General features: G+C 35.9%; 1 protein-coding gene and 1 non-coding gene across 4 annotated transcripts in view; both read left to right on the top strand.

The window, feature by feature from the left end:
• The window catches only part of ROCK1 (Rho associated coiled-coil containing protein kinase 1), a 118,981-nt gene that overhangs the window by 21,202 nt on the left and 70,212 nt on the right, over positions 1 to 27,567 (top strand). For 2 of the 3 annotated variants that reach the window (XM_043889716.1, XM_043889717.1), the window contains exon 2: positions 11,457 to 11,538. The exons of the other annotated variant lie outside the window; for it this stretch is intronic. In XM_043889716.1, the coding sequence (XP_043745651.1) occupies positions 11,457 to 11,538 (82 nt within the window). The remainder of the gene's footprint in view (positions 1 to 11,456; positions 11,539 to 27,567) is intronic. 3 annotated transcript variants of the gene reach the window in all.
• LOC122685128 lies at positions 25,675 to 25,781 on the top strand. Its single transcript, XR_006338292.1, has one exon. It is a non-coding gene; the product is annotated as a U6 spliceosomal RNA (small nuclear RNA).

The raw sequence follows: 27,567 nt of genomic DNA on the forward strand, positions 1-27,567 counted from the left end.
TGCTCTCTTAGCAACTTTCAGACACTCATACAGTATTGTTAACTGTAGTGACCATGCTGTGTTACATCCCAAGGACTTATCATATTATGCTGAAAGTCCAAGCTCTTATTTTACAACTAAGCCCTCTTTCCATTCTAGTCCAGTATCACTTCTTTGAGCAGCTGATGATGGTTGTTGCGTGTGTGTGTGTGTGTGTGTGTGTGTGTGTGTGTGTGTGTGTGTGTGTTGGAATGTGAACGGGGCTAGCCATCACTGTGACCGAAGAAGGAAGCCTCTTCAGGCTTGAGTCATTCTTAGCTCAGGGATCTTCATATAATGAGGTGACAGTCACTCTGCTTTCTCAACTGCTCACACAAGCTGGGGAGGCTTCAAAGGAAAGAATCCTTTCCAGTTGTAAGTCTGAGAGCTTTGGTAGACATGTGCCTCCACAACCTTTCTTTGACTCACAGAGTTTTGAAAAAGCCCCTTTAGACCAAACACCTGCATCATGGTGGTCTGGTACGTGGGTAGACGCCTCTGATTTTATCCTTGGCAACTTATGATGTAATCTTATGTTCCAGAATTAGAATTTAAAAATGAAAGTTCATCATATTCTTCCAACCAAGTGGTGGAAACAGGCTTCTTTATGTATAATGCTTTTATGTGTATTTCTTTGTATAGCTTTTTTTTTTTTTGGTTGCTGTAGGTATTAGACATGTATAATTTACAACATTGGATTGGTGTTGACATTTTACTGGTTTGAGGAAAGGGTAGAAATCTTTATGTTCCTTTACCCTCCTAGTTTATAATATATTCATCTTAAATATCTATATAAAATGAGAAACAATTAGGTAATATTAAAATTCTTTGCTTCAGCTTTCAAGAGGATGAAAATATATTGTATTTATCCCTATTTTTACTTTTTCATTTGTTCTTTCTGTTATCTGAAGATTCATTCTTTTATCATTTTTGATTTGAAAAATTTCCTTTATTATTGTACACCAACTATACTTCAATTAAAATTTTAGATTTTTTAAAAAAAATAAATATATAAAAAAATTTTCTTAAACTGTCACTTTAGGATAGATCTGCTGGTCACAAATCTCTCTGTTTTTTGTCATCTGAGAAGATCCTGTTTTTTTTTCTGGATATGGAATTCTACTTGGACAGGTTTTTTGTTGGTTTGGATTTCTTTGGCTATGTTCTATTAGTTTTTTCAGTTTAGAGGCTTAGGTCTTTTGCTGAATACAGGGAATTTTTAGCTTTTATTTATTTCACTCCTTTTCAGTCCCATTATCTTTCTTTTCTCCTTCTGGGCCTCTAGTGACATTAAATCTTATGATTACATAGGTCTCTGAGTCTCTGTTCATTTCCCCCACCCCCAACCACCTTTGGTCAAGGTCTGGCTTTGTGAAAATCTGTATAGGAACTTTAAGAAGATAGCAATGAACTGTGTATTTTTTTTTAAATTATTTTATTTTTTAATTCAACAACAAATGTAATCATTCTGAAAAACTATTCCACATTTTAACTACATGTGTTGATTAGGGTGACATGAAGCACACAGGCAAGTGACTCATTTTGCTGCCTCTAAAAGGAAACACTGCTTTGCATCCCTTTCCTCTTTATTAAATAGTCAAGATCACACACTGGTGCTTATTAAGATAACCAGTAGATTTGGCTCTTTGAAATGTGCCAACCCAGTGACAACGAGGACTGAAAAATGAAGATTCCACAAGCCATTTCTGTGACTCATCAAAAGGCTTCAGACTGGGAAGGAAAAGTGCATTTCATTTTTTATTAGTCAATATAGTTGGCTGGAAATCAGTTTGTTTTTCTCACTTTCATTTACAAATGAAGGTCTGGGTTTATTGGAAAATATTTTTATACTACTGCTAACTGAACATATGACGTGTTTTATTTTTCCCCAAAGAAACAAATCAGACACTTGCAGGAAAAATTTGAAAAGTAAACTCTCTTCCCCCAAAATAAAGTCAAATCATCTGAAAGTTTTCAGTTAGTCATGCCCACACAAAATCTAGCTTGTGTTCACCCATACCTGTAAACTGTTAAAATGATGGGGAGGAAAATCCTCTGAGAAATTACCCATGAATATATTGTTATGACTTATGATGTATCAGTTTCTTACAGTACAGCAGCCCTACATGGTCACATTTCACATGTGATAGTTACTGTTGTTATACTTATTTTACAGATGAGGACATTGAGGCTGTGAAGGGTTAGGTAACTTGCTTAAGATCACATGACTATCAAGTGTTCTCGGTTGGAATATGACTCTATGTGCTTATGACGTGATACTGTTTACATAGAAATATTTTTCTTTTTTAGAAGGTTGATGTCTCAACTTTGTATCTTTTTTTTTTTTTTCAACTTTGTATCTTAATTCTGCCCTCCCTCAGATCTTTTTGGAACCTCACTTAATCATTTTTATTCTTTAAAAATATGTCTCCTCTACCTAAAAATATGTCATCAAATTTAAATTTAAATCATGCAAGCTTCTAATTTTTCTCATTTCTTTTGGCCATTATTTCATTTGTTCCTTTTCCGCTGGCCTTTCTATCCATTATAAGCTGGTTTATGCCCCTTCCATTCTGAGAAGCATTCTATTTAAGGTCGATAGTAACCTTTAAAAGAAAAGCTTCCCCAAGAGTCTCACCCTAGCTTCTCTGGGCCTAGGTGGTCTATTGTACATCTCTACTGTAACCTCTTGCCTCAGATGTCTGTGGGGTTTGTAGTTTTCTGGTAGCTTTTATGAGCTCTGCCCGCACTGCTTTGTCTGCCTGTATTCTTAGTTACACAGAACAGAAAGGTCCTTGTCTCGGTCCTTCAGACATCCCTCAGATAGGTTAAAACAGGCATACACAGCAGTTCACAAATATGGTCTCGCTCTGCTCCCTCCAGTTCAAGGTGGGGAAGTGGAAACCAACCTGTTACCTGCTCAAGACCAAGACCTTCCCCACTTTGGGAGAGAGTGGGGTAACAGTGAGGAAGCATGTCACAAATTTTCCTGCCATTTGAATGTGGCTTTTACTCCATGGGATGTTTGCTTTTTTCCCCGCTCTAAACCTGTTTTCCTGAACTCCTACAAATTTGGTTTACGGAGCTGCTGGTGGGTTTTTTTCTTCCTCCCCCCTGTAGGGGAATGAGAGTTTGTAGTTTCCTAGTCCACCACTTTGCTGATGTCCAGTAGTGACTTTAAAAAAAAAGTTGTAGCAAAATACATAGAATATGTAACTTACCATTTTAATTATTTCTAAATGTACAGTTCAGTGGCATTATGTTCTGCAACTATCATCAGTGACATTTTAATTACAAATTATTTGGCTCCTTTTGCATTTTTCATTTTAGTTGATCTCTCTGTTGCATTTTGCTCTTCTTTTAAGTTCCTTCTGCAGTTTTTTCAGCTTTCATGACACTGTTATGTCTTCCTTCTCCATCTCTCATTGCTCATTGGTCATGTTTGTTCTGCTTGTCTTTCAGATGTTAATGTTTCCCAGGAGGCTATTATTCACTCTTTTTCCATTTTCCCCTTGGTTTACACTTCCTGGGTAATTGCATCTGTTATCATGATTTAAATGTATTCTTGTGACTTCCAAATCTGTATCACAGCCCAGTCTCTCCGTTGAACTCAAACTCATATTTTGAACTGTCATCTAGTTATCCATAAAATGGTAGTATTCTACAGGGACATCAAGTTCAGTATATCTAAAATCTTTATCTTTCCTCTCCAAAATGTATTCTCTGCCTTGGTTAATGAAGTCACTCTCTACTCACCTAAACTAGAAGATACTCATTTTTAATCCTTCCTGTCCCTCTTTCAGTCATTCTTCAGATTCTTTTGCTTCTAATGCTCCATTCCTGTTGCCCCCATTTAGTGCAGACTTGGATCTTTTTGTGCTTTATTAGCACAGTATGCTCCTGACCGCTCCCTTTCCCACCTGTTTCTTCCTCTTCTAATCCGTTGTCTTTATCATTGTCAGACTTCAGTAAAATAAAAACTAGTCTTGTCATTCTTCCTCTCCCCACAATTCCTATGGTTCCAATAACAGAAATACCCAAATTCTTAGCATGGTATGTTATATCTTTAGTACACATTCTGTAACCCATCCTCACAGCATTGTTTCCCACACCACCTCTTCCTCATATCTATGGAACCAGAGCATCCTATTCTCATTCTTTAAATTTTTCTTGCCATTGTTCTTTTTAGATTGCTTTACCCCACTTCCATCTTGCTCTTTTCAAATTCTCTTCTTTAAAGATCAACAAGCTCAAACAGATGGAGCCTAATTAAACTTATAAGCTTTGGACAGCAAAGGAAACCGTAAACAAAATGAAAGACAACCTATGGTCTGGGAGGAAGTATTTGCAAATGATGCTGCCAGTAGCGGATTAATTTACAAAATATGCAAATAGCTCATACAGCTTAATGTCAAAAATACAAACAACTGAATCAAAAAAAATAGAAAACCTAAGAGGCATTTCTCCCAAGAAGACCTATAGAGGGCCAACAGGTTCATGAAAAGATGCTCAACATTGCTAATTAGTAGAGAAATGCAAGTTAAAACTACAATAAGGTATTCCCTTACAATGGTCATGGCCATCATTAAAAAGTCTACAGATAACAAATGTTGAAAAGGGTGTGGAGAATAAGGAACCCTCCTTACACTGTTGATGGGAATGTAAATTGGTGTAACCACTATGGAAAACAGTACAGAGGTTCCTTAAAAAACTAAAAATAAAGAGTTAGCATTTGATCCTGCAATTCCACTCCTGAGCACATACCTGGAGAAAACTAATTCGAAAAGATACATGTACCTCAGTGTTCATAGCAGTGCTATGTACAAAAGTCAAGACATGGAAGCATTAAATGTCCATCAACAGATAAATGGATAAAGATTGTGTGTGTGTGTGTACATACATACAGTGGAATATAGGATAGTGCAATATTACTCAGCCATAAAAAATGATTAAATAATGCCATTTGCAGCAACGTGGATATACCTGGAGATTATCATATTGAGTGAAGTCAGGCATTGAAGGACAAATGTGATATAACTTATATGTGAAATCTTAGAAAATAATACAAGTGAACTTATTTACAAAACAGACTCATAGACATAGAAAACAGGCTTTTGGTTATAAAAGGAGATGGGGGGATTAATTAGGAGTTTGAGATGAACTGATACACTCTACTGTTTATAAAATGGATAAACAACAAGGACAGGGAACTGTATTCAGTGTCTTGTGATAACCTGTAATGGAAAAGAGTCTGAAAAAGGATGGATACACATGTAACTCAGCCACTGTGCTGTGCATCTGAAGGTAATGCTAATGCAACACTGTGAATGGACTGTAATTCAATGTAAAGAATGGCTAAGGAGAAGTAACTGTCAGCTGATCCTTCATGTCCTTTATGAAGCTCCAGTTAAGCAGTCTTTTTTCTGCTTGTGTACTTTGTAATACTCAGGATCCCATATTATTTACTTTTTCTACCTACTAACCAGTGAGCTCCCAGAGACAAAGTATTTTACTGTTTTTATCATCAGCATTATTACTACTACTACTCTTTCTGTTTTCTGAAGGCAGACTTATAAATAATTATAACAAGTACAGTAATTCCTGAAGCAGGAAGTGCATAGGAGGTGTTTTATTTTTTAACATTTTTCTCAGAGTGTTGGGGAAGGCAGCACAAACATTTGAGGCAGTCTGCATATAAGAAAGGAAAGGCAATGGCAACCCACTCCAGTCCTCTTGCCTGGAAAACCTCATGGACGGAGAAGCCTGGTAGGCTGTGGTCCACGGGGTCGCTAAGAGTCGGACACAACTGAGCGACTTCACTTTCACTTTTCACTTTCATGCATTGGAGAAGGAAATGGCAACCCACTCCAGTGTTCTTGCCTGGAGAATCCCAGGGACGGGGGAGCCCGATGGGCTGCCATCTACGAGGTCGCACAGAGTCGGACACGACTGAAGTGACTTAGAAGCAGCAGCAGCATATGAGAAATAGTCATGTTCCAGCTGGGGAAAAGAGCAGGTAAAAAGGCAGTGGGGTAGACTGAGCAATGGGAGGTGACTCTAGCACAGTATGACTCAAGGTTCGATACATGCATGTAGAGAAAGATGAGGCTGCAAAGGTATAGTTTGAGATTGATTGGGAAAAGCCATAGTATGTTTAATTAACTATTTGGAATACTAAATTTTTTGTTGTATAATTATCCTAGGACGCACTGCCATGTATATAGTAATGTCATGTTGCTTAAACATATTTTAGTTTAATATCAGAAGTTGTTAAAATTCCCTGCTGAAATTCTTTTTCCATTTTCACTGCTTAATTTTGAGAAATTTCTTATCTCTTTACCTAACAAAGAGATTAACATGAACCCAAAGTATTTTCTTTAAGTGGTACACCGCCTGTCATCAAATATTTGACAGTAGTCAAAAAAAAATGTTTTTGATTTTCAAAAGTCCTTGTTTTACTGCCTTAGTTTTAATTTTTTTTTGCGTGGGGGGGTAGTTTCTCAAAAAAGTCTTATTTAGAATAGTAATGATTTTGATTTTGAAATTTTACTTAAATATGAAATTTTTTATACATAGTATAGTTTTCTTTCCTAGTGCCTTTATATTCTTGTACTTTATAACAAGTGTATTATTACTAATGGACCTAATCTTAAATGATCTTTTACACTGGAATCTTACTTTTGTAATTCAAAACTATCCAGAGACTGAAGTTTGCAACGGTGTTAAGTTGAATAATTTCCTCCTGCTTCTCCTTTACTTAAACTCTGTTGTGAGATAACACTACTGGTGCTTTCCCCGCTTCTAATACTGGCTCTTTTTAAGACATGTGAAATGTCCATTCTTTAGAGTTTCTTATAAAATGTTATACGTGTCGTTAATTATGGATGCCTTTGTGTGTTTGTGTGAAACTATTCAATACTTCTCTAATGTGACTAGCCTCTTTCAAAATACACTGCCATAACTGGTCTACTATCATTGTTCAAATATATGTAGCAAAGGATTTAATTTTTGTAATTCTTTGACATTGACTCCTCTCCATAATAATTGATTATTATGGAAGGATAATAATTAATGTTAATTTCTGTTAAGGTTCTGAATTCTGGTACTAGAATATGAACTTTAGGAAGTGGCAAGTCTTATTCTCCATTATTTTACAGAGCTTCAGAGTATTGAATAAAAGTCAGGATTCTTGGTCCTACTCTAAGGTTGTATTACCTTGTGTAGCTTCTCTACTCCATTAAAGTGGAAGCCTGCATCCCTGTCCCCAAACTCAGTGTTTTGACTCCCCTTATAGCCTCTGTTGGTATATACCTTAGATTATGCTAGAAGGATACCATCTTGCCCATTCTATTTCTCTGATAAAAAATATAATTTTGGCTTATGAATGATACTGAAAAACTGTATACCGTCTCCTGCAATTGTAAAATCAAAGTATACGGTGATAGGGCCAGACACCTAGTCCTAGTGACTGTGCACAAGTTAGTGGAGGCCATTAGTTTTCCATTAACAAATGCTTGCTAGAATTCTACTGTTAAGAATAGTCAGATGCATTATGTTGTTTTTTTTAAAAAAAAAAAAAACTACTTGTAATTATATATGGGATTTCTACACTCAGAAGGGATTTAATATCATAAACTGAGATTTACTCTTGAGATTTTATGACCACATGACCAAAATACCTATTTTCTCTTTATGTCATTTCTGTCAGTAGTGAGACTAACTTGTAGAACTTCCAAATGTCAACTAGAGAAGTAAAGAGTGAAAAGTGGAACTGTTTAAGGGTTGAATACGTCACTCATTTAACTCTCACAGAGCCTTTCTGAGTTGTAGTGAGTTATTTCCATTTCATAAAAGAGAAAACTGAGGCTCAGTTATACAAACAACGATTACCAAAGAGTGACACTTTTTGTCAGCCCCATCTTGCCCCTGGTCTCATTGTTTGAATGGATGATTCTCTCACCTTTTCGGTGCAACAAGTCCTATTTCTCCTACATTGGCATTTAATGAACTACATGTATTTCAGGGTGCTCTAGGTCACAATAGGGGCATCCCTGATAGCTCGGTTGGTAAAGAATCCGCCTGCAATGCAGGAGACCCCTCTTTGATTCCTGGGTCAGGAAGATCTGCTGGAGAAGGGATAGGCTACACCATCCAGTATTTTTGGGCTTCCCTTGTGGCTCAGCTGGAAAAGAATCTGTCTGCAATGCAGGAGACCTGGGTTCGATCGATCCCCTGGAGAAGGGAAAGGCTACCCACTCCAGTATTCTGACCTAGAGAATTCCATGGACAGTTCATGGGGTCATAAAGGGTCGGACACAACTGAGTGACTTTTACTTCATTTAGGTTACAAGAAGTAGAAGATCCAATGTAAATTGAGTTAAACCATAAGGAAAATGTATTATCTTGAGATAGAATGGGAAGGATAAGTTTCCAGAGTAGATTAATTCAGTGGTTCAAAAGCATCATTGTAGACTCGAGTTCCTTCCATCTTTGTCTCTCTTGTCCTCATTGTGTTTGGATTTGTCTCCTGCCAACTCCCCTTGAGGCCCCAAGGGGGCTGCTGTTGTTTAAGTGTCATGTAGAGAGATGACAGTTTCTCATAAAAGGAGAGACTATCTCTGACATGTGTCTCTTTCAGGAGAGAAGAAACTTTTCCCCAGAAACCTTTTTGTAGGTTTTCCCCTCACATTTGATGTGCCAGATTATTACCATGTTCCTGTACTTAAGCTGAACACGGGCAAGAGTAATAGGCCTCCATGTTTAGCTTAAATTAGAAGTGACCTCCTTGAGTTGGGGAAGATCTCTCCCTTCATGGAAGCTCATAGTTGCATGGAGAAAGGTGGGTTGCCCGAACAAAATCAAAATTGAATTAGGAAGGTAGAAGGAGGAAATAGTTGTTGGGGTAGGAGAGTCTACAATATCCGAGATGCGGTGAGTAAAACATCATGCTCAGTTCTGGGGCTCAGTTTAGTTGTTGCATCAGAAATCGAGCTGTGGAGATTAAAGTAAAAAATAACTCTAATACAAGGAAAACTGTTTGATTTCATAGGTAGTTTGGGGAAGGTCATGCAGAAGAGAATATGGTGGCGTACTAGAAAAGATGTAGTACTTTGACCCAGGATCCTAGGTTTGAGTCCTAACCAGTGTACTTTCTATTTTAATTAGAAGAATGACTTGCGATTTTTTATTAATTTTTGAACAGTGCATCTTGGACTTAAATATACATGTTTATCCTCAATTCCTAATTTCATTTTAGAGATACAGGGTTTTTAAATCATGTTTTTATCATGGTCATGTTATTTCTCTAACTATTAGACTAAGAGTTTGTATTTTGATTGTAACACAGCTTACTAACTAGCTCTGTGGTGTCAGACAAATCAGTTAATGTTTCTGATTGTTATTTGCCTTGACTATGGAATGTAGTGGTTAATTGAACAAGGGATCTTTTGAGGTTGTTTCCTAACATTTAGTAATTAAAAAAAATTATTTGGAGTAAGATTGTAGACAGTTTGCAGTATATTTATTGGAAAGGGTGTGTTGTGAGTAAAGTTTAATGCATTTCCCTCAGTTTCTAATGTTTTATTGGATATTAGAAAACAACTTAAATTGTCATAAATTTAGATATTCTGAACATTTTAAAACTGAAAAGTGTCCTTGGAAGTAGGAGCTCTTAAAATACTACTTTTTATAAGACGTAATAATATGTTGATTTTTATTGCATTATGCCTACTTGTATTTCCTAGAAATGTTTATCAAAATTCAACCTAAAATGGTGGGCCTAGTATTATTTGCATTACTCTATAATCTGTGCATTTTTTTTGGAGTGACATGGTCTGCTGAAACTTACTATCTAATAAGGAAAGTGTTATTTCTTGAGTAATGTAATGCATTTGCTCTGGAGTGAAAAAATCATTGGTTTAATGTACATTTTATGCCCACTGGAAGATGCTGTGGGAGAAAATGAGATGTTAACTGTGGTTTCTGCTTTAAAGAGTTTAAAATCTAGTCAAAGGGGCATATATACATTTAATATACTTTGTCCCAGAAAATAGTGAATTAATATATTTATTGATTGGTTTTCAATACACCAAGTAAAGATTCTCATCTCTTTATTGTAAAAATCATTAACAGAAATATTCAAATGCTTTATGAGACTAAGAAATGTGTCTCAAGGATAGATGAACTTGCTCTGGTGGGGAGACTTTTTCTTCAGATCTGTACAAACCTCTGAATTCTGAAAAGCCAGCAATAGGGTTAGTTGGTCTCTTTAAGCAGTCCACAACATTGTTGGTATTACTACCAGTCATCTTCTCCATGGTCAGTTTCCAACCTAAGCAGTGATATATTTTAAAACCTATTAAAATTTGACTAGACTTTTCAGTTTCCTAGAGAAATATTTTAAGTGTTCTAAAATAGCTGGAGTTATTCAAACCTTTGACTTAACACAATGTATATCTCCCCTAGCTTTAATTTCTATTTCAGACTTTTATGAACATGACTGTTCATGGTCTCCAGAAGGTGTGTTTTCCTTTGCTGCTTTTTATTTTTGGGCTCTTTCGTAGCAAACTTTCCCCAGTTAAATAAAATGAAGATGACTCGGGACTGTCTGAATGCTTTCCCTTTGTCACATGACAGGATTTAATCTGAATAGATGCGTTCATGCTTGAACACTGATTGGTGCACCTCCGCATTGTCCTGCTCTTTCTTAGATAATACTTAAATGTCCCTGAAAAGGAAAAGTAAAAGCCCATGTTTGTCCCTTACTAGTGGTTGTTCTAAAAAGTGTTTGAAAGAAAGAGAACCCAATATATTTATATACACACCATAAAAATGGATCTAAATGCAGAATTTGTTTTATACTAAACTTCACATTTTAGGAACTAATACTTGATACTACCTTATAAAATATTTGTGGTCCAAAATGTAGGTCATTTGTTTTTTATGAATGTCTAGGAAATAAATAAATGCAGTAGTTAAAGGGAAGTGAAAAGTAAAATTTCATGCCCTTATATGGTGAAAAGGGCATGAGTTGAGGTCAGTTGTCGCCAGTTTGTGGTGATTTTGCTGCTCCTCTGCCTGGTAGAGTTAGAAAGTGAAAACTCTATTCAGTGTCCAACCTTTTTGGCATGAGGGACTGGTTTTGTGGAAGACAACTGCTTAACTTCTACTGTGCCGCCGGGTTCCTAGCAGGCCACGGACTGGTACTGGCCTGGGGCTTGGGGACCTCTGCTCTGTATGAAATAAAAATGAGTTTTCTCTTCTTCTAGTACTCATGTAACCTTGTGGAAGGTGTTAAATGAATGCAGGATGTGTGAGAGAAAGGCAGATTAAGCAGATTAAATGTTAAAGCATAAGTTTTACTCTTTATACTCATCAAAGAGGAATGTGTTCAAAGTGTGATCCAAAAACTAACTTTGTTTGTTTGTTTATTTGTTTAGGATGGATTGGATGCTTTGGTATATGATTTGGATTTTCCTGCCTTAAGAAAAAACAAAAATATTGACAACTTTTTAAGCAGATGTAAGTAATTTTTTGTGGAGGTTAATGCTAGACTATATATAATGAAATATTGACTTAGATAATTCAAGCCCCTTTTTTTTCTTTCTGTTTACTCTGGCTATTTCATCAATAATATCTACATCAGATGAGAAGGAAATAGGAAAGAAACTTTGTCAAGTTTGAGTGCTCATCAGGAAAATCTAAAATATCTTGCAGAGAAGGGAATAAAAAGTAAATGGTTAAAATAAATACGTTAAACATACGTGCACATTGAATTTCAATAATGTTTTATTTATTCTCTATTTTTCTTTTATAAATGAATTAGCTGTTGTATTTTAATACCTTCAGGTTAAGAATTGATTACATATGAAAAGCGCTCCTACCTGTAAGATATGAAATTTTCTTCATGAAACCTGGCATATACTTAAGTTTTACAGATGTTCTTTTATAAAAACATGTTTTTAAGATTTTGATACTAGATATTTTGTTTAAAATTTGATTAGAAAACTTAATAAAATAGTTTAAAATTTTTCATCTTAAATAATTGATAATAAGAATTTTGGTCATAAAATCTGCCCCACTCCATTTTTTAAAATCTATTCCTAAACCGTACATATTGATGCATTTAGTTTGAGTTTGTTTTAGTGTTATCTGCCAATTTTGGTTACGTATGTTTTGTTAGAAAAGTTTTATTCTTCTAAATAGTCAGATCTTTTTAACTTTAGATTTACTTTCTTTTATCATTTCTACACTTTGAAATCCTGCCCCAGAATTTTACTTATCAATCTTTTGGGTTTCTGTTTCTCTCTTATTTATAAAAATATTTTTTCAGCCTTAATTCTGTTTTGGAATATAGTGCCAGATTCTGAATAGCAAACTTTTAAACAAGTTTTCTTAATTTCTCACATCTTACTGATATTGCAGGAAAATTTTAGTGCTGTTTAATTTACTTTACCTCCTTACTTAACAGTACAGAAGAACTGAAAAGATGGAGAAGCTTGACCAGTTCTTTGATGGGAGGCAAAAGGATAAATGCTTGTTAGTACAGAGAGTAAGGGGGTGGTGGGAGAGTATAATTTGATCACAAGAATTGGAACACATTTAAAAAAATCTATTACTGGTTTTACTGTGCAACATTGCTGCTTTCATAATATTAAGTTTGCCTTTATATTATATTTTATAAATAGGAACATCAGTAACCATAGTAGAGATGTAATAAGTAAAATGAAGGTAAAAAGCTAAACTATTTAAACTGATTAACCTGTGTAGTTTAGTCTAGTTTTTAGATTGAAGAAAAATACAGAGAATAATATTAAAAGTTTTAGTGATTCATATCTAGCATTAGGTAAAAATTTTGACTGAGTAGGATTTATACCAGGATTGCAAAGTTTGTTTAAGGTTCAAAAATCAATTTGTATAATTTATCATATTAACATATTAAAAAGAAAATCCATAGTATCATCTTAGTAGATATACTAAGATATCTTGCAGATATCTCTCTGCAAACTTGGAATTGGAGGAAAATTTCTTATCCTGATAAGAGAGGCCACGAAAAACCTATAGTCCAGATTGTATTTAATTGTGTATGACTACATGCTTTCCTCCAAGAACTGGGAAAAGGCAACTCTGTCTTCTTTCATTACTTCATTCACTGTTGTCCTGGAAGTTTTAGACAGTGAAATAAGATAAGAGGAAAAATCATAGAGATTAAAAAGGAAGAATTAAAATTTATTCAGACAGCATTTTTTTTTTTTGGTACAGAAAATCCTCAAGATTCTACAGGAAGACCTACAAGAACTTATCATTGAGATTGTAAGCTAGAAGATTGATATACAAAAAGCAGTTTATTTCGATATTTTAGCAATAAGCCACCTTAAATAGACGTAACAAATACAGCACCACTTACAGTAGAAGCAGAAGCATGAAAAATTTAGGGATAAATTTGACAAAGTGTGTATAAGACCTGTATACTGAAAATGATTTCATATACTGAGACAAATGAAAGAAAACCTTACAAAAGATAGTGTTGATGGATAATTCAGTATTAAAATGTGAGGAATTCCCCAACCAGAGTCCATGTGGTCTCAGAACCTAAGCAGGCTTTTTTGTATAAAGTAACCATTAATTCTAACCTTCATATGGCAATATTGGGTCTGGAATAGCCAAAACAATTTTGGAAACTAAGAACAAAGTTGGAGGATTAACAGTTTTGAATTTTAAGATCAGGACAGTGTAATGAAATTAAAGAGTAAGCATATAGATAAATGGAACAGAAATAGATCCATACATATACAGTCAATTGATTTTCAACAGACTTGACAAGGGATTTCAGTTCCCAAACCTTACTTTACAATATGTGCAAAAATCAACTTAAAATGGATCATAGACCTAAATGTAAGAGCTAAAACTAGTAACCCTTCTAGAATAAAACATAGAAAATATATAGGATTTTAGTTAGGGGAGAATTTCTTAGATGGGACACAAATAGCACAAACCATTTTTTTTTTAAGATAGATACTATCAAAATTCAGAATTTTTTCTCTTCAGAATTATATTGCTAAGAACATAAACAGGTAAATCACTGACTGGGAGAATATAGTTGCAAAGACAAGTGAAAGGGGAAAAGAATCTTTTTAACAAATGGTGCTCATAAAACTGGATATCCATATGTGAGAGAATGAAGTTGGACTTCTATTTCACACCCCATATAAAATTAATTCAGAATGTAAAACTGTTAAACTCTTAGGAAAAAACATAGGCATAAATTTTTATGACCTTGGATTAGACCATTGTTTCTTAGATATATACCTAAAGTACAGCGGCAGAAAAAAAATCAATAAATTGGGCATCATCAAAATTTAAAACTTTTGTGCTTCAAAACTACACTGTCAAGAGTGAAAAGACAACTTACAGAATAGGAGAAAATATTAACAAATCAGATACAGTTAAGTCCCCTACATATGGACCTTCAAATTGCGAACTTTCAAAGATGCGAACCTGTGTTCACGTGTCCAGTCGTATAGGTTAGTTCACATACCTGGCATTCATTGTCACATGCATGCATCCTCTCAAGTGGTTGTGCGTTTGTGTACTTCACTGCACAGAACTCTGTAAGTCCAGTACAGTATCTTTATTTCAGGCTCAGCATGTCTGTAAGCAAGTGTAAAAGCAGCAGTAATGCAACTGGTACTGCTGTATTTTTTAAGGTACGGTTCTGTAAGATTTAAAATGTTTTCTTCATTTTTTATGTATTATTTGTATGAGAAGTATTGTAAGCCTCTTACAGTACAGTACTGTGTAGTGGATTGTTTTAGTTGGGTACCTTGGGCTTACTTTGCTAGACTGATAAACCAGTCAGACTTATGAACATACTCTTGGAATGGAGCTCATTTGTATGTAAGGGTCTTACTGTACTTGATAAAGGATTGATATCTAAAGTCTTACAACTCAATAATAAAGAGAACCCAATTTAAAAATAGGCAAAGGATTTGGATGGATGTTTCTCCCCCTAAAAAAAAAAGCACACGTATGAAAAGTTGCTCAACGTGATTAGTCATCAGGAGGTTGCAAATTATGACCACAGTGAAATATCAGTACACACCTATTAGAATAACTAAAATTTTAAAACTGACAATATCAAGTATATGTGAAAATGGAGAGGAGCTGAACTCTGACACATTCCTGGTTGGTTTGTAAAATGGTGAGCCACTTTGAAAAACAGTTTGACCTTTTTCTTATAAAGTTATACATGCATTTATCACATAACCCAGGGATCCCACTGCTGGGTATTTACATAAGAGAAATATAGTATGTATGTATACACACAAAGACCTATGAGAATGTTTAAGGACCCTTTGTCTATAGCTGTAAACTGGAAGCAACACAAATGTACATCAGCTGGTAAATAGATAAAATTGTGGTATACCATGTAATGGAGGATTCAAAAGTGAGAAGGAGTGAATTACTGATAAGTGCAATAATACTGATAAATCTCAAAAGCGCTGTGCTAAGTGAAAAAAACCAGGAACCCTGCCCCCAAAAAGCCAGGCACAAAAGGGTCCATAGTGTGTGACTCCCATTTGCATGACATTGTGACATTCACCTTCATCTCCTGAAGTTGTATTTATGTAATATTTCACAGAGAATAATAGGTTTTCATAGGATAGTATTCTTCATGTTGCTGAAATTAATTTATATGGATTTTTATAGTTTTCATTATTGAATACATCAGAATTATTTCTCTGAATGTAAATGTTTTGTTTTGAATTACTTTTTGCTGACAGGTATCTCATGTAGTGATCTAAGAATATGCCTGGAATATGGAATAAGATCTTTTTCTTTAGTAATTAAGCTCAGGTCTCAGGAAAGTATAGCAACTTTAAGGTATAGCAGCATGAAATATTTTAAACTTCAGTCCTGACTATATTACAGGCTGTATTTTCATCTTTTTGTGTTGAAGACTGTATGGGGACTGAAAGGGAAAAGATAACCTGTGACCATTTGACTGAATACCTAGTTAAATATGTAGATTTGTTTCTCTGGACTCTAAACTATAGTATCTCAATAATGAGGACTACAAAGAAAATATCAGCTTCACAAAACTGATAAAGATTTTAAGGTGAACTTTTAAAGTAGGCGTTAGAAAGATATCCAGATTAAATCAAACTATCTTGGTGACAGTCACTTTTTTTTTTTTTTTTTTTTAGTCAGTCACATTTTTGAAGAAACATATTTTGGGGGAGGCATGCAATGGAAGGAGGAGGAGGGGCAGATTTGAAAACAGTAATTTTTGGCTGTCTGTGTTTGTAAACCATATGAATTTAACAGAGATTTTGGGGTATAAGATTCATAATTATATGAATCTTTTAGAAAACATACTTATTAAACAAATCTTATCAGTCTACAAGAATGTAATGGAGATGGTTGTATGTATGAAAAAAAATCCATGAACCTGAAAGTAAAAATATGATAAGAGAATTTGTTTGGATTAAAAAAATAAACCCAGCAAGGGAAGTTTACAGCTATACAAGCTTATCTCAGGAAACAAGAAAAATCTCAAATAAACAACCTCACTTTATGCCTAAAGCAACTAGAGAAAGAAGAACAAACAAAACCTAAAGTTAGTAGAATTAAAGAAACAAAGATCAGAGCAAAAATAGAAACTGAAAAACAATAGAAAAGATCTGTGAAACTAAAAGCTGACTCTTTGAAAAGATAAACAAAATTGATAAACCTTTAGCTAGACTCATTAAGAAAAAAAGGGAGAGGGCCCAAATCAATCAGAAATGAAAAAGGAGAAGATAAAACCAACACCACAGAAGTACGAAGAATCTTAAGAGATTACTGTGGGCTTTCCTGATAGCTCAGTTGGTAAAGAATCCCCCTGCAGTGTAGGAGACCTCAGTTTAATTCCTGGGTTGGGAAGACCCCCTGGAGAAGGGATAGGCTACCCACTCCAGTATCCTTGGACTTTCCTTGTGGCTCAGCTGGTAAAGAATCTGCCTGTCATGCAGGAGACCTGGGTTCGATCCCTAGGTTGGGAAGATCCCCTGGAGAAGGGAAAGGCTAACCACTCCAGTACTTTGGCCTAGAGAATTCTATGTACTGTATAGTCCATGGGGTCTCAAAAGAGTTGGACACAAGTGAGTGACTTTCACTTTCACTTTTCATGAGCAACTGTATACCAGTAAAATGGACAACCCAGAAGAAATGGACAAATTCTTAGAAAGGCACAATCTTTCAAGACTGAACCAGGAAGAAATAGAAAATACAAATAGACCAGTTACCAGCACTGAAATTTAATCAGTAATTTAAAAACTCCCAACAAACAAAAGTCCAGGACAAGGTGGCTTCCCAGGTGAATTCTGCAAAACATTTGTAGACCAATTAATACCTATCCTTCTAAAACTATTCCAAAATTTTGCAGAGGAAGGAATGCTTCCAAACCCACTCTGTGAGGCCACGATCACCCTGATACCAAAACCAGAGAAAGATATCACAGAAAAAGAAAATCATAGCCACTATCACTGGTGAATGTAGATGCAAAAATGCTCAGCGAAATACTAGCAAACCAATTCTAGCAATGAAGTAAAAAGATGTTATACCATGATCAAGTGGGACTCATTCCAGGAATGCAAAGATACTGCAATATCTGGAAATCAATCAGTGTGATACACCACATTAACAAATTGAAGAGTAAAAAGCATCTGATCATCTCAATAGGTATAGAGAAAACTTTTGATAAAATTCAATATCCACTTGTAATAAAAGCCCTTCAAAGTGGGCATAGAAGGAACATACCTCAACATAATAAAGGCTATGTATGACTAGACCTTAACATCATACTTAATGGTGTAAATCTGAATGCATTTCTTCTGAGATGAGTAACGAGACAAGGCTGCTCACTCTTGGCCATTTCTGTTCAACATAGTTTTGGAACTCGTAGCCACAGCAGTCAGAGAAGAAAAGTGTTAAAAGGAATCCAAATTTGGAAAAAAGTAAAGCTGTCACTGTTTGCGAATGACATTGTGCTATACATAGAAAATCCTGAAGATGCTACCAGAAAACTACTAGAATTCATCAATGAATTAAGTTGCTGGATACAAAATTAATATACAGAAATCTATTGTATTTCTATACACTAAAAGTGAAATATCAGAAAGAAAAATTAAGGAAACACTCCCATTTACCATAGCATCAAAAAAAATAAAATACTTAGGAATAAACCTGCAAGCAAAGGACCTGTACTCTGAAAACTCTAAGGCACTGATGAAAGTAGTTGAAGATGACACAAGCAGAATGGAAAAATATATTGTGTTCTTGTATTGGAAGAATCAGCATCGTTAAAATGACCATCCTACCCAAGGCAATTTATGGATCAGTATTTTTCAGAGACCTAGTACAAAATATTTTAAACTTGTGTGGAAGCACAAAAGACCCTGAATAGCCAAAGCAAGCTTGAGAAAGAGTAGAGTGGAGGAACCAAGCTCCTTGACTCCAGACTATATGACAGAGTTAGACGAGTCAGAGCAGTGTGGCCTGGTATGACACAGACAGGGATCAGTGGGACAGTGTGGGAAGCCCAGAAAGAGACCTGTGCAATTATGGTAAATTAGTCTGCGACAAAGGAGGCAAGAATATACAATGGAGAAAAGACAGTCTCTGCAGTAAGTGGTGCTGGGAAAACGGGACTGCAGAACATTCTCTAATACCATATAAAAAAATTAACTGAAAATGGATTAAAGACCTAAATGTAAGACCAGATAATATAAAACTCTTAGAGGAAAACATAGGCAGAACATTCTTTGACATAAATCACAGCAATAATTTATTTTTTGGATTTTTTGCTTCCTAGATTAATGGAAATTTAAAAAATGAATAAAATGGGGCCTAATTAAACTTAAAAGCTTTTGCATGGCAAAGGAAACCTTAAAACAAAAGGACAGCCTATGGACTGGGAAGAAATATTTGCAAACACTGCTAAGGACAAGGGATTAATTTCCAAAAATATCAAGAAACAACCCAATCAAAAAATGGACAGAGACCTAAATAGACATTTCTCCAAAGGAGACATACAGAGGGCCAAAAAGCACATGGAAAGGTGCTCAACATCACGGATTATTAGAGAAATGCAAATCAAAACTACAGTGAGGTATCCCCTTTCAAAAGGTTCTGTTATTGTATTAAATCACTGCACTAAAGGGTAAATTACATGTATCATTGTAAAAAGATTGTATCCCAAGTGTTTATTTTTCCAAGTAATTATGTTTAGTAACCTACTGTAGAGTATTTTAATGGAGTTTCTCTTTTCTGTAGTGGCTACTTAAATTCCTTCCCGAAACAACATTTCATGATTATACACTTAATTAGATATTTATATGTATGTAAACAGGCAGTGATGATCATCACAAAGTTTGTTCCTCATTCCCCCATCTTAAAGTCTTAATATTTCATTACTCAGGCTTGCTTCAAAATTTAAAATACTTATTTTTTAAACTTGTTAAAATCATGATACTTTTCTGCTTACTAAGTGGTATCTGCAGGGAAAATGAAATTGTCTCTACAGCTTGAACTGATGTAAAGACGAAAAAGTACTAGATGAAATTTTAAGTATTATGTGTATAATCTCCTAGTAGAGAATGACTTTTTAATGTTTTTTTTGAAGCAAGATAACAGGGCTAGAAACTGTAAAGCAAACATTGACAGATTTTGTCATTTCAAAACTTTATATATATAAAGAAAACTGGAAAAAATGACAACATATGTAAAACAATTATATTCCTAATGTTTGAAGAGATCCTTCCAGTCCATAGGAAAAACAGAAACTATAAAAGTGGACAAAGTAACTGAAAATGTAGTATAAAGGAAAAAAAATAAAAATGACCAATGAGCAGTTAATAGATGAACAAATGCATTAATATGTCAAGAAATGTAGGTTAAAATAAGAACACCCTTAACCCCCAGCAATCTGAGGAAGAAAGATAATAATATCTAGGATTGGTGAGCTATATTGGAGAGAAGTTAGACAGTATATTTTAAAACTAATACTCTTAATGAGCATAACCTAATACTTAAATGTATCTGGCAAAATCAGGTCTGCAAATACTTTGGAATATCAATAGATTATGTTGTCATTTGGGCAAAAAGTTAGAATAGCCCAAATATAAATCAGTAGGACATTTCTGTCAGCTATCCATAGCTTGTTCAGTGAAAAAGCACATTGTAGAGTGTCTTTTTATGCCAATGAGTATGGATAACACATATTTTTAAATGAATACACATAGTCTGATGAGTAAATGTGCCATGATTTTAAAAACTGTTTCTATAATAAGTGGTTCTCAGGTTCCTCCCAGTTTTTCACTACTTAAGGCCGTAATTAACATTTTTGTACATACAACTTGGTATACTTGCTCTTCCTTTCTTTGGAGTAAATTCCAGGAATTTCTGAGTCAAAAGTTGCATCCAGCTTGCATTTTGGTATATGTATTGCCAAAATGCAGTTTTATAACAGAAAGTGGTATAAAAGTCAGAATTTTTTAGTGGAGCCATAAAATTGAATGTAGTATGCAGTCTAACTTAGGGTATTACACGATCTTGTTTGAAGTTATTACAAGTAAAATATTACTAAATCAGATTTTCATACACAAATGTTAAATATTCTTTTTATTTAGTTTTAAAATAAATTATTTATCTTGGAATAAACTCATGGAAATGTTGCAAAAATAGTACAGAGTATCCTGAAGCTGCCTTTCATCCAGCTTTCTGTAATGTTAGCATCTTATGTAGCCATGGTACATTGACAAAACTAAGAAATTAAAGTTGGCCTATTACTATTAACTGCGTACTTAGATATCAGTTTTTGCACTCATCTCCTTTTTTTTTTGGTTCCAGAATCCAGTCTAGCATATAGCATTGTATTTAGTTGCCATTTTTCCGTAGTCCTCTCCAGTCTGTCAGAGTTCTCAAGCTTTCCTTGTTTATTTTTATGACCTTGACAGTTTTGAAGATTATTGATAAAGTATCTTGTAGAACTTTCCTCAGCTTAGTTTTGTCCAGTGTTTTCTCATAATTCCACAGGGGTTATGGGTTTTGAGGATGGGTACCACAGAGATGACATGTGCTTCTCATCACGTTATATTTGATATATGTGATATCATCCTGATTTGTTAGTGATAATATTCACCTTTATCACTTGTTTTAAGATAGTGTCTGCCAGGCTTCTCCCTTGGAAAGTTACATTTTTCCTTTTCATACTTGATTCTTTGGAATCTGATCTCCAGTCCAGTCGATGCTTAGTGTGGAGGAGAGTCAATAAGCTACATCTCCAGACTCAGAAGACTACATACTATCTTACAGAGCAACTGTTTTTGATTTTAACAAGCTCTAATTTATCATTTATTTCTCCTATGGATTGTGCTTTTGTTATTGCTTGTAAAAATCATTGCCAAACCCAAGATTGATTTTTTTTAAAAACTACTTTATTGATATATAATTTATGTACTGAAGATTCATCCATTTAAAGTGTACGGTTCATTGGTTTTTGTCTGCATTTATAATGTGCAGTCATTACTTCAGTTACATTTTGAACATTTTATCATCTCATAAAGAAACCCCATACCCATACCCTTTAGCAGTCACTTCCCATTTCTCTCCAAGTTCCCCAACCCTGGGGATTGACTGTATAGATTTGCCAGTATGGATATTTCCTATAGCTGGAATCGTACAGTATGTGATCCTTTATGACTGAATATTTAGACTTAGCATGATCTCTTCAGGGTTCATCTATGTTGTGTAGCATGTATTTCATTCTTTCAGATTGCCAAATAATACCCCATTTATAGATAATGCCACATTTTATCTATCCATGCATCAGTCGATGAACATTTGGATTGTTTCCTGCTTTTGGGATATTATGAATAAATGCTGCTGTGAATGTGCACAGGTTTTTACGTGGGCATACATTTTCATTTCTCTTGGGTAGATGCCTGAATATAGAATTCTCAAGTCATATAAATTCTGTTTAACATTTTGAGAAACCCAAGATTGATTTTTTAATATTATAAAAAATATTAATTGATTTTTTTAATATACTTTTATTATTTTGGAGTAAATGTATGTGCCTGAACATATACGTTGTTCCTGAGCAGATAAGAGCAGTGAGTGAGTGTGGCCATTTGTAAATAATGTCATCATATGTTTCAATAAGTATCATTGAGCACATGCATACATCAAGGACATATTCATGAATGAAGTGTGGTCTCTACCCTTCAGGAAATGATAACATACAATCTAACAGAAGAAATACAAACAACCCCAGGCCATGTTGACAGATGAAACAATAGAGAAATAGCGGTGTCCCAGAGGAGGAAGGCAGGGTGCAGTGGTAAAGAATCTGCCTGTCAGTGCAGGAGGTACAGGAGACAGGGATTTGATCCCTGGGTCAGGAAGATTCCCCTGGAGCAGGGTATGTTAGCCTGCTGAATTCCATGGACAGAGGAGCCTGGCGCGCCACACACAGTCCATGGTGTTGCAGAGAGTTGGGGATGGACATGTACACTCACACACAGAGACACACACACACACACCGTCGAGTTGCAAAGGGTTGGGGAGGGGGGCACACATGGCGTGTGCGCAGTAGGCAGCCTATCAGTTTGAGGGGATCAGGAATGGCTGAGGAGGAGATGGATAAAGAATTAGATCTTGGTAGCGACTTGCTCAAAACACACACACACACACACACACACACACACCAGACACCACCGCCCCCCCCCCCCCCCCAGACTGAGGGGATCAGGAATGGTTGAGGAGAAGATGGATAAAGAATTAGATCTTGGTAGCGACTTGCTCAAAATACACACACACACACACACCAGACACCACCGCCCCCCCCCGCCCCCAGACTGAGGGGATCAGGAATGGTTGAGGAGAAGATGGATAAAGAATTAGATCTTGCTTGGTAGTGACTTGCTCAAATAAAGTGGGGCTAGTCATTTTAGATGGGTGATCAACATCTGCAAAGGACTGGAGATGTGAAGCAGCATCTCTGTGTGGAAATTGCAAGTAACTGGGCATTGCCAGAGCATTGTTGAGAGTATCTAGAAATAAAAGATGGGAGAATGAGATCTAACAGCCATCTTACGCTGTGTTGAGGAGTTTGGGGTTTGGTTTTGATTTTTGTTCATCTGTTTCTCAAACTAGATTACTCTTATGTGTGTTTACATCTGTGTGCACACTGGCAAAACATGGCCCATCTTCCTGGAGCTTGAATCCTATTTGAACATTTGGGCATAGAATAACTTATTATTATTATAAACTGTTGTATTGAAACAAAATCAGGATTTAGGGAATTGAATCTTACATTGTAGATTTTCTAGATATGTTTTAGATCATTTTAGAGCTTATTAGGACTGCTGTGTGACTACTCTAGAAGTTTGCAAGGTGTACTGGATTTCTTTATGCAACGTGTGGCAGTATACTGGACAAATAGTGCATTGTACACAGCCTTTATTGCCATACTTTATTCTGACATTTTCTTAAAACATTTTTTAAATAATTAGGGATGTCTTACAATCTATAGTGATACGTAAAATATGATGTACTTTATAATTGAGGACCCTAAACTAGGCAAAATATATCTTTTTCTCATTAGAAAGCAACAGAATCATAGAAAACTTGAAGTAAATGGAAAATGTGAAGAATAAAATAATCTCTAATCCCACCATACTTGGAAACTACTGCAGTTATTATTTTGGTATATTCCCTTCTGGCTTTTTTCTGTCTATATATATATACCAGTATATATTTATGTTTTTAGAAAATTGAGTTCATATACCACATGCAGTTTAATCTCTGCTTAACATCATATGTTGAACAACATTCTACGTAATTATTTTTCAGTAACACAATTTAAATGTTTTATAATACTCTGTTGTACGTATATGTATTCCTAGAAGTAAAATTTATTGTGTATAAAGTATGATTTTTAAAAAAAATACTCTAAAGAAAAACCATCTGTTTGCTTTCTAGAAAGTTTGAGAGATTGTATGTGATTGAAATATTTAATTTTTCATAACTCTGAAACTATAAATTTTCAATCTTGCTGCGCTCTCTTTTGATGACTTGTGTTTATTTAGAGGTGATTAGCTAATTCGTGGCCTGTCAGAACTTAGTGTTTTCTTGTGACTCAGTTTGCCCATTTCATCCTTGCTACCCGTGCTTCTCTGAATTTATGCTGCTGCTGCTGCTAAGTCGCTTCAGTCATGTCCGACTCTGTGCGACCCCATAGACGGCAGCCAAGCAGGCCCCCCTGTCTCTGGGATTCTCCAGGCAAGAATACAGGAGTGGGTTACCATTTCCTTCTCCAATACATGCATGGACACTAAATTGCTTCAGTCGTGTCCAACTCTGTGCGACCCTATGGACAGCAGCCCACCAGGCTTCTCCATCTGCAGGATTCTCTAGGCAAGAATACTGGAGTGGGTTGCCATTTCCTTCTCCACTCTGAATTCATACTTCTCTGAATTTTAGCTTTCTGCCAGCATCACCTGGCTCAACACAGCTGACAATCACAAATTGTTAAAAGGATCTGGTGGTCACACATTCCTGCTTATTGGTCTTAGAAGTAATAAGGGCTTAGCAGTTTTATAATTTTGCTAGTATTAAATTTCATAAGAAACAGATTAATGTTTACTTTGGGGAAAATGGGCTTGGGAGTTCTAAGAATTCTGCAGTTTTAGGTACAGTTACTGGGATAGGGTTCACTCAAAGGTGGTATTTGAGAAAAGAATTGAAGGAGTTGAGAGGGTTAGCCATGTGGATGTTTAAGGATAGAAAATGGCATACAGAGGAACAGCCAGTGCAAAGGCCATAAGAAGTGTACCTGGCATGTTTGGACAGCAGCAAGGAAGCCATTGGAGCTGGAGAGGGTTAAGCAAGGGAGAGAATAGTAGGAATGAGAATAGTAGTCAGAGAATGAAGGAAATGGGGAGCGTAGGTCATGTAGAGTCTTGTAGGCCATCATAAGATTTTTGACTTTTGCTCTGGGTAAGATGGCAAGACATTAGAGGGTTCTGAGCAGAGGAGTGACATGATCTGACTTGTGTTGTAACAGTACTGCCCCGTGTTAAGAACAGACTGTTGAGAGACAGGGTTAGACACCAGAAATCAGTTAAGAAATGATTACAGTTTAGAAGCGATTGTAGTAGTCCAAAGAAGACATAATGGTGCTTGGGCCAGCATGGTAGCAGTGTAGAGGGTGAGAAGTTAGGTTCCAGATACATTTCAAAAGCAGAGTCAGCCAGATAGGATGTGGAGTAAAAGATAAAACAGGAGTCAAGAATGCCCCTAGGTTTTTGCCCCAAACAAAACTGACCCATCAGCTGACATGTTGAAATCCTAGATAGAGTTTTGAAGTGAGAACACCTCTTGAGTCAGATACATTAAATTTGAGATGTCTGTTAACTAGGTGGATATATTGTATAAGCAATTGAATATTTAAATCTTAAGTTTCAGAGAGAGGTCTGAACTGAAGAAAAAAAATTGGGAGTTGTTGATGTGTCAGTGCTTTTTAAAAGTCTACCAAATAAATGAGTGTAAACACAGAAGAATGCATCATGAAAGACTGAGCCTTGAGAAGATTTAGTGTTAAGAAATCTGGGAGTGCTCACTTCGGCAGCACATATACTAAAATTGGAACGATACAGAGAAGATTAGCATGGCCCCTGTGCAAGGATGACACGCAAATTCATGAAGCGTTCCGTATTTTTAAAGAGACACAGATGTACAGAACAGACTTTTGGACTCTGTGGGAGAAGGCGAGGGTGGGATGTTTCGAGAGAACAGCATTGAAACATGTATATTATCTAGGGTGAAACAGATCAGCAGCCCAGATTGGATGCGTGAGACAAGTGCTTGGGCCTGGTGCATTGGGAAGACCCAGAGGGATCAGGTAGAGAGGGAGGTGGGAGGGGGGATCGGGATGGGGAATACATGTAAATCCATGGCTGATTCATGTCAATGTATGACAAAAACCACTACAATATTGTAAAGTAATTAACCTCCAACTAATAAAAATAAATGAAAAAAATTAAAAAAAAAAAAAAAAGGGAAGAAGAAATCTGGGAGAAGAGGAGGAACCAGTAAAAGCAGCTGAGAAGAAATCATTTGATGTTGGAAAAAGATTATCCTTGGTACTGTTGTAGGAATGTAGTACCCTGGAAGTCGAGTAAGTATAGCAGGGGTCATCAGACTGTCAGAAGCTACTGATATATCAAGATGAAGACTGGGAATTTAGCAACATGGTGGTCACCTGTGACTTGCAGTTTTATTCTGGCTTTTTTGTTGTTTTTAATTTTGACCACACTGTGCAGCTTGTGGGATCTCAGTTCTCCAACTAGAGATTGAACCTGGGCCCTGGCAGTCTAAGCATTGAATCCTAGCTGCTAGACCACCAGGGAACTCCCTGACCAGCAATTTTGATAGAAAGGTAATGGCCAAAGACTACCCCAAAAGGATTTTAGCTGAAGGATTTAGACAGAGTACAGACAGCTTTTCAGGAATTTTGCCATAGTGGGGTTGAGTAATGGGGCAGTAGCTAGTGAGAGAAATGGTGTCAGGAGGTTTGTTTGTTTAAGATGGGAGTGAAAATGGCATGATATGATCCAGTTAGGAAGGGGAAAGCTAGTGACACAGCAGAAAGAGGGGAGAATTGCTGGATCAGTGTCCTCGAGCTGGTGAGGATGACATCACTGGTAGAGGGATTGGTGTGAGAGAGCAGTTTTCTCAAATAGTAAAAGTGAAGAAACCAAATATATGAGGGCACATGCTGGTAGTTGAATATGAATATATAATATAAATATATCTATTTAATGGTAAGTCTATGACAGTTTTCTTTTCATCATTTCAGGGTGGTAGCCAACACAGTCATTAACTATGAACAAGAATCAGTGGGAGGTTTGAAAAGAGAAAAGAAAATGTGAATTATGGTCTCTAGTAGAGTGGAAGAGTGAATATACTAAAGAAATGTATGATTGCCAAGCAGAATTAAGGGCACGCTTTATGTTTGCGATTATGGATTTAAAGTGGGATCTGTCAGTATGATTTTATGTATTTATCCAGACGTATTCAACTACATGGGTGCTGACATTGAGTTAGCTATAGAGTTAGATTTAGCTGAAATTATGGTTTTGCCAAACTATAATGAGGCAGAAAAGAGCCAAGGCATTAAAGGTGTATGCAAGTGAGTAATTATAATACTTGATTGTGTAATTTAAGCTGGGTAGATAAGAAAGAGAACCTTTCAGTGTAGTGAGGTACAGTAAAACCAGATAGGGTTAGTGGGTTGGGAGATCTTGGTGAGCTGGGGATTGTTGGGGTTGAGTTGTTGGAGGGAGTGAGCAGGAAAGTTGAGCGAGTGCTTAGAGGGTGTAGGATTTGAAATGAAGGGAGGACTGTAATTACTGATATTGATAAAATCTAGTATGTGGAAATGAGCGGCTGAGATAAAGTGGAGGACAAGTTCCTTGGAAGAGAGAAGTTAAAAGTATTGAGAGG

The sequence above is a fragment of the Cervus elaphus genome, chromosome 27 (assembly GCF_910594005.1).
Source record: "Cervus elaphus chromosome 27, mCerEla1.1, whole genome shotgun sequence".
NCBI lineage: Eukaryota > Metazoa > Chordata > Mammalia > Artiodactyla > Cervidae > Cervus > Cervus elaphus.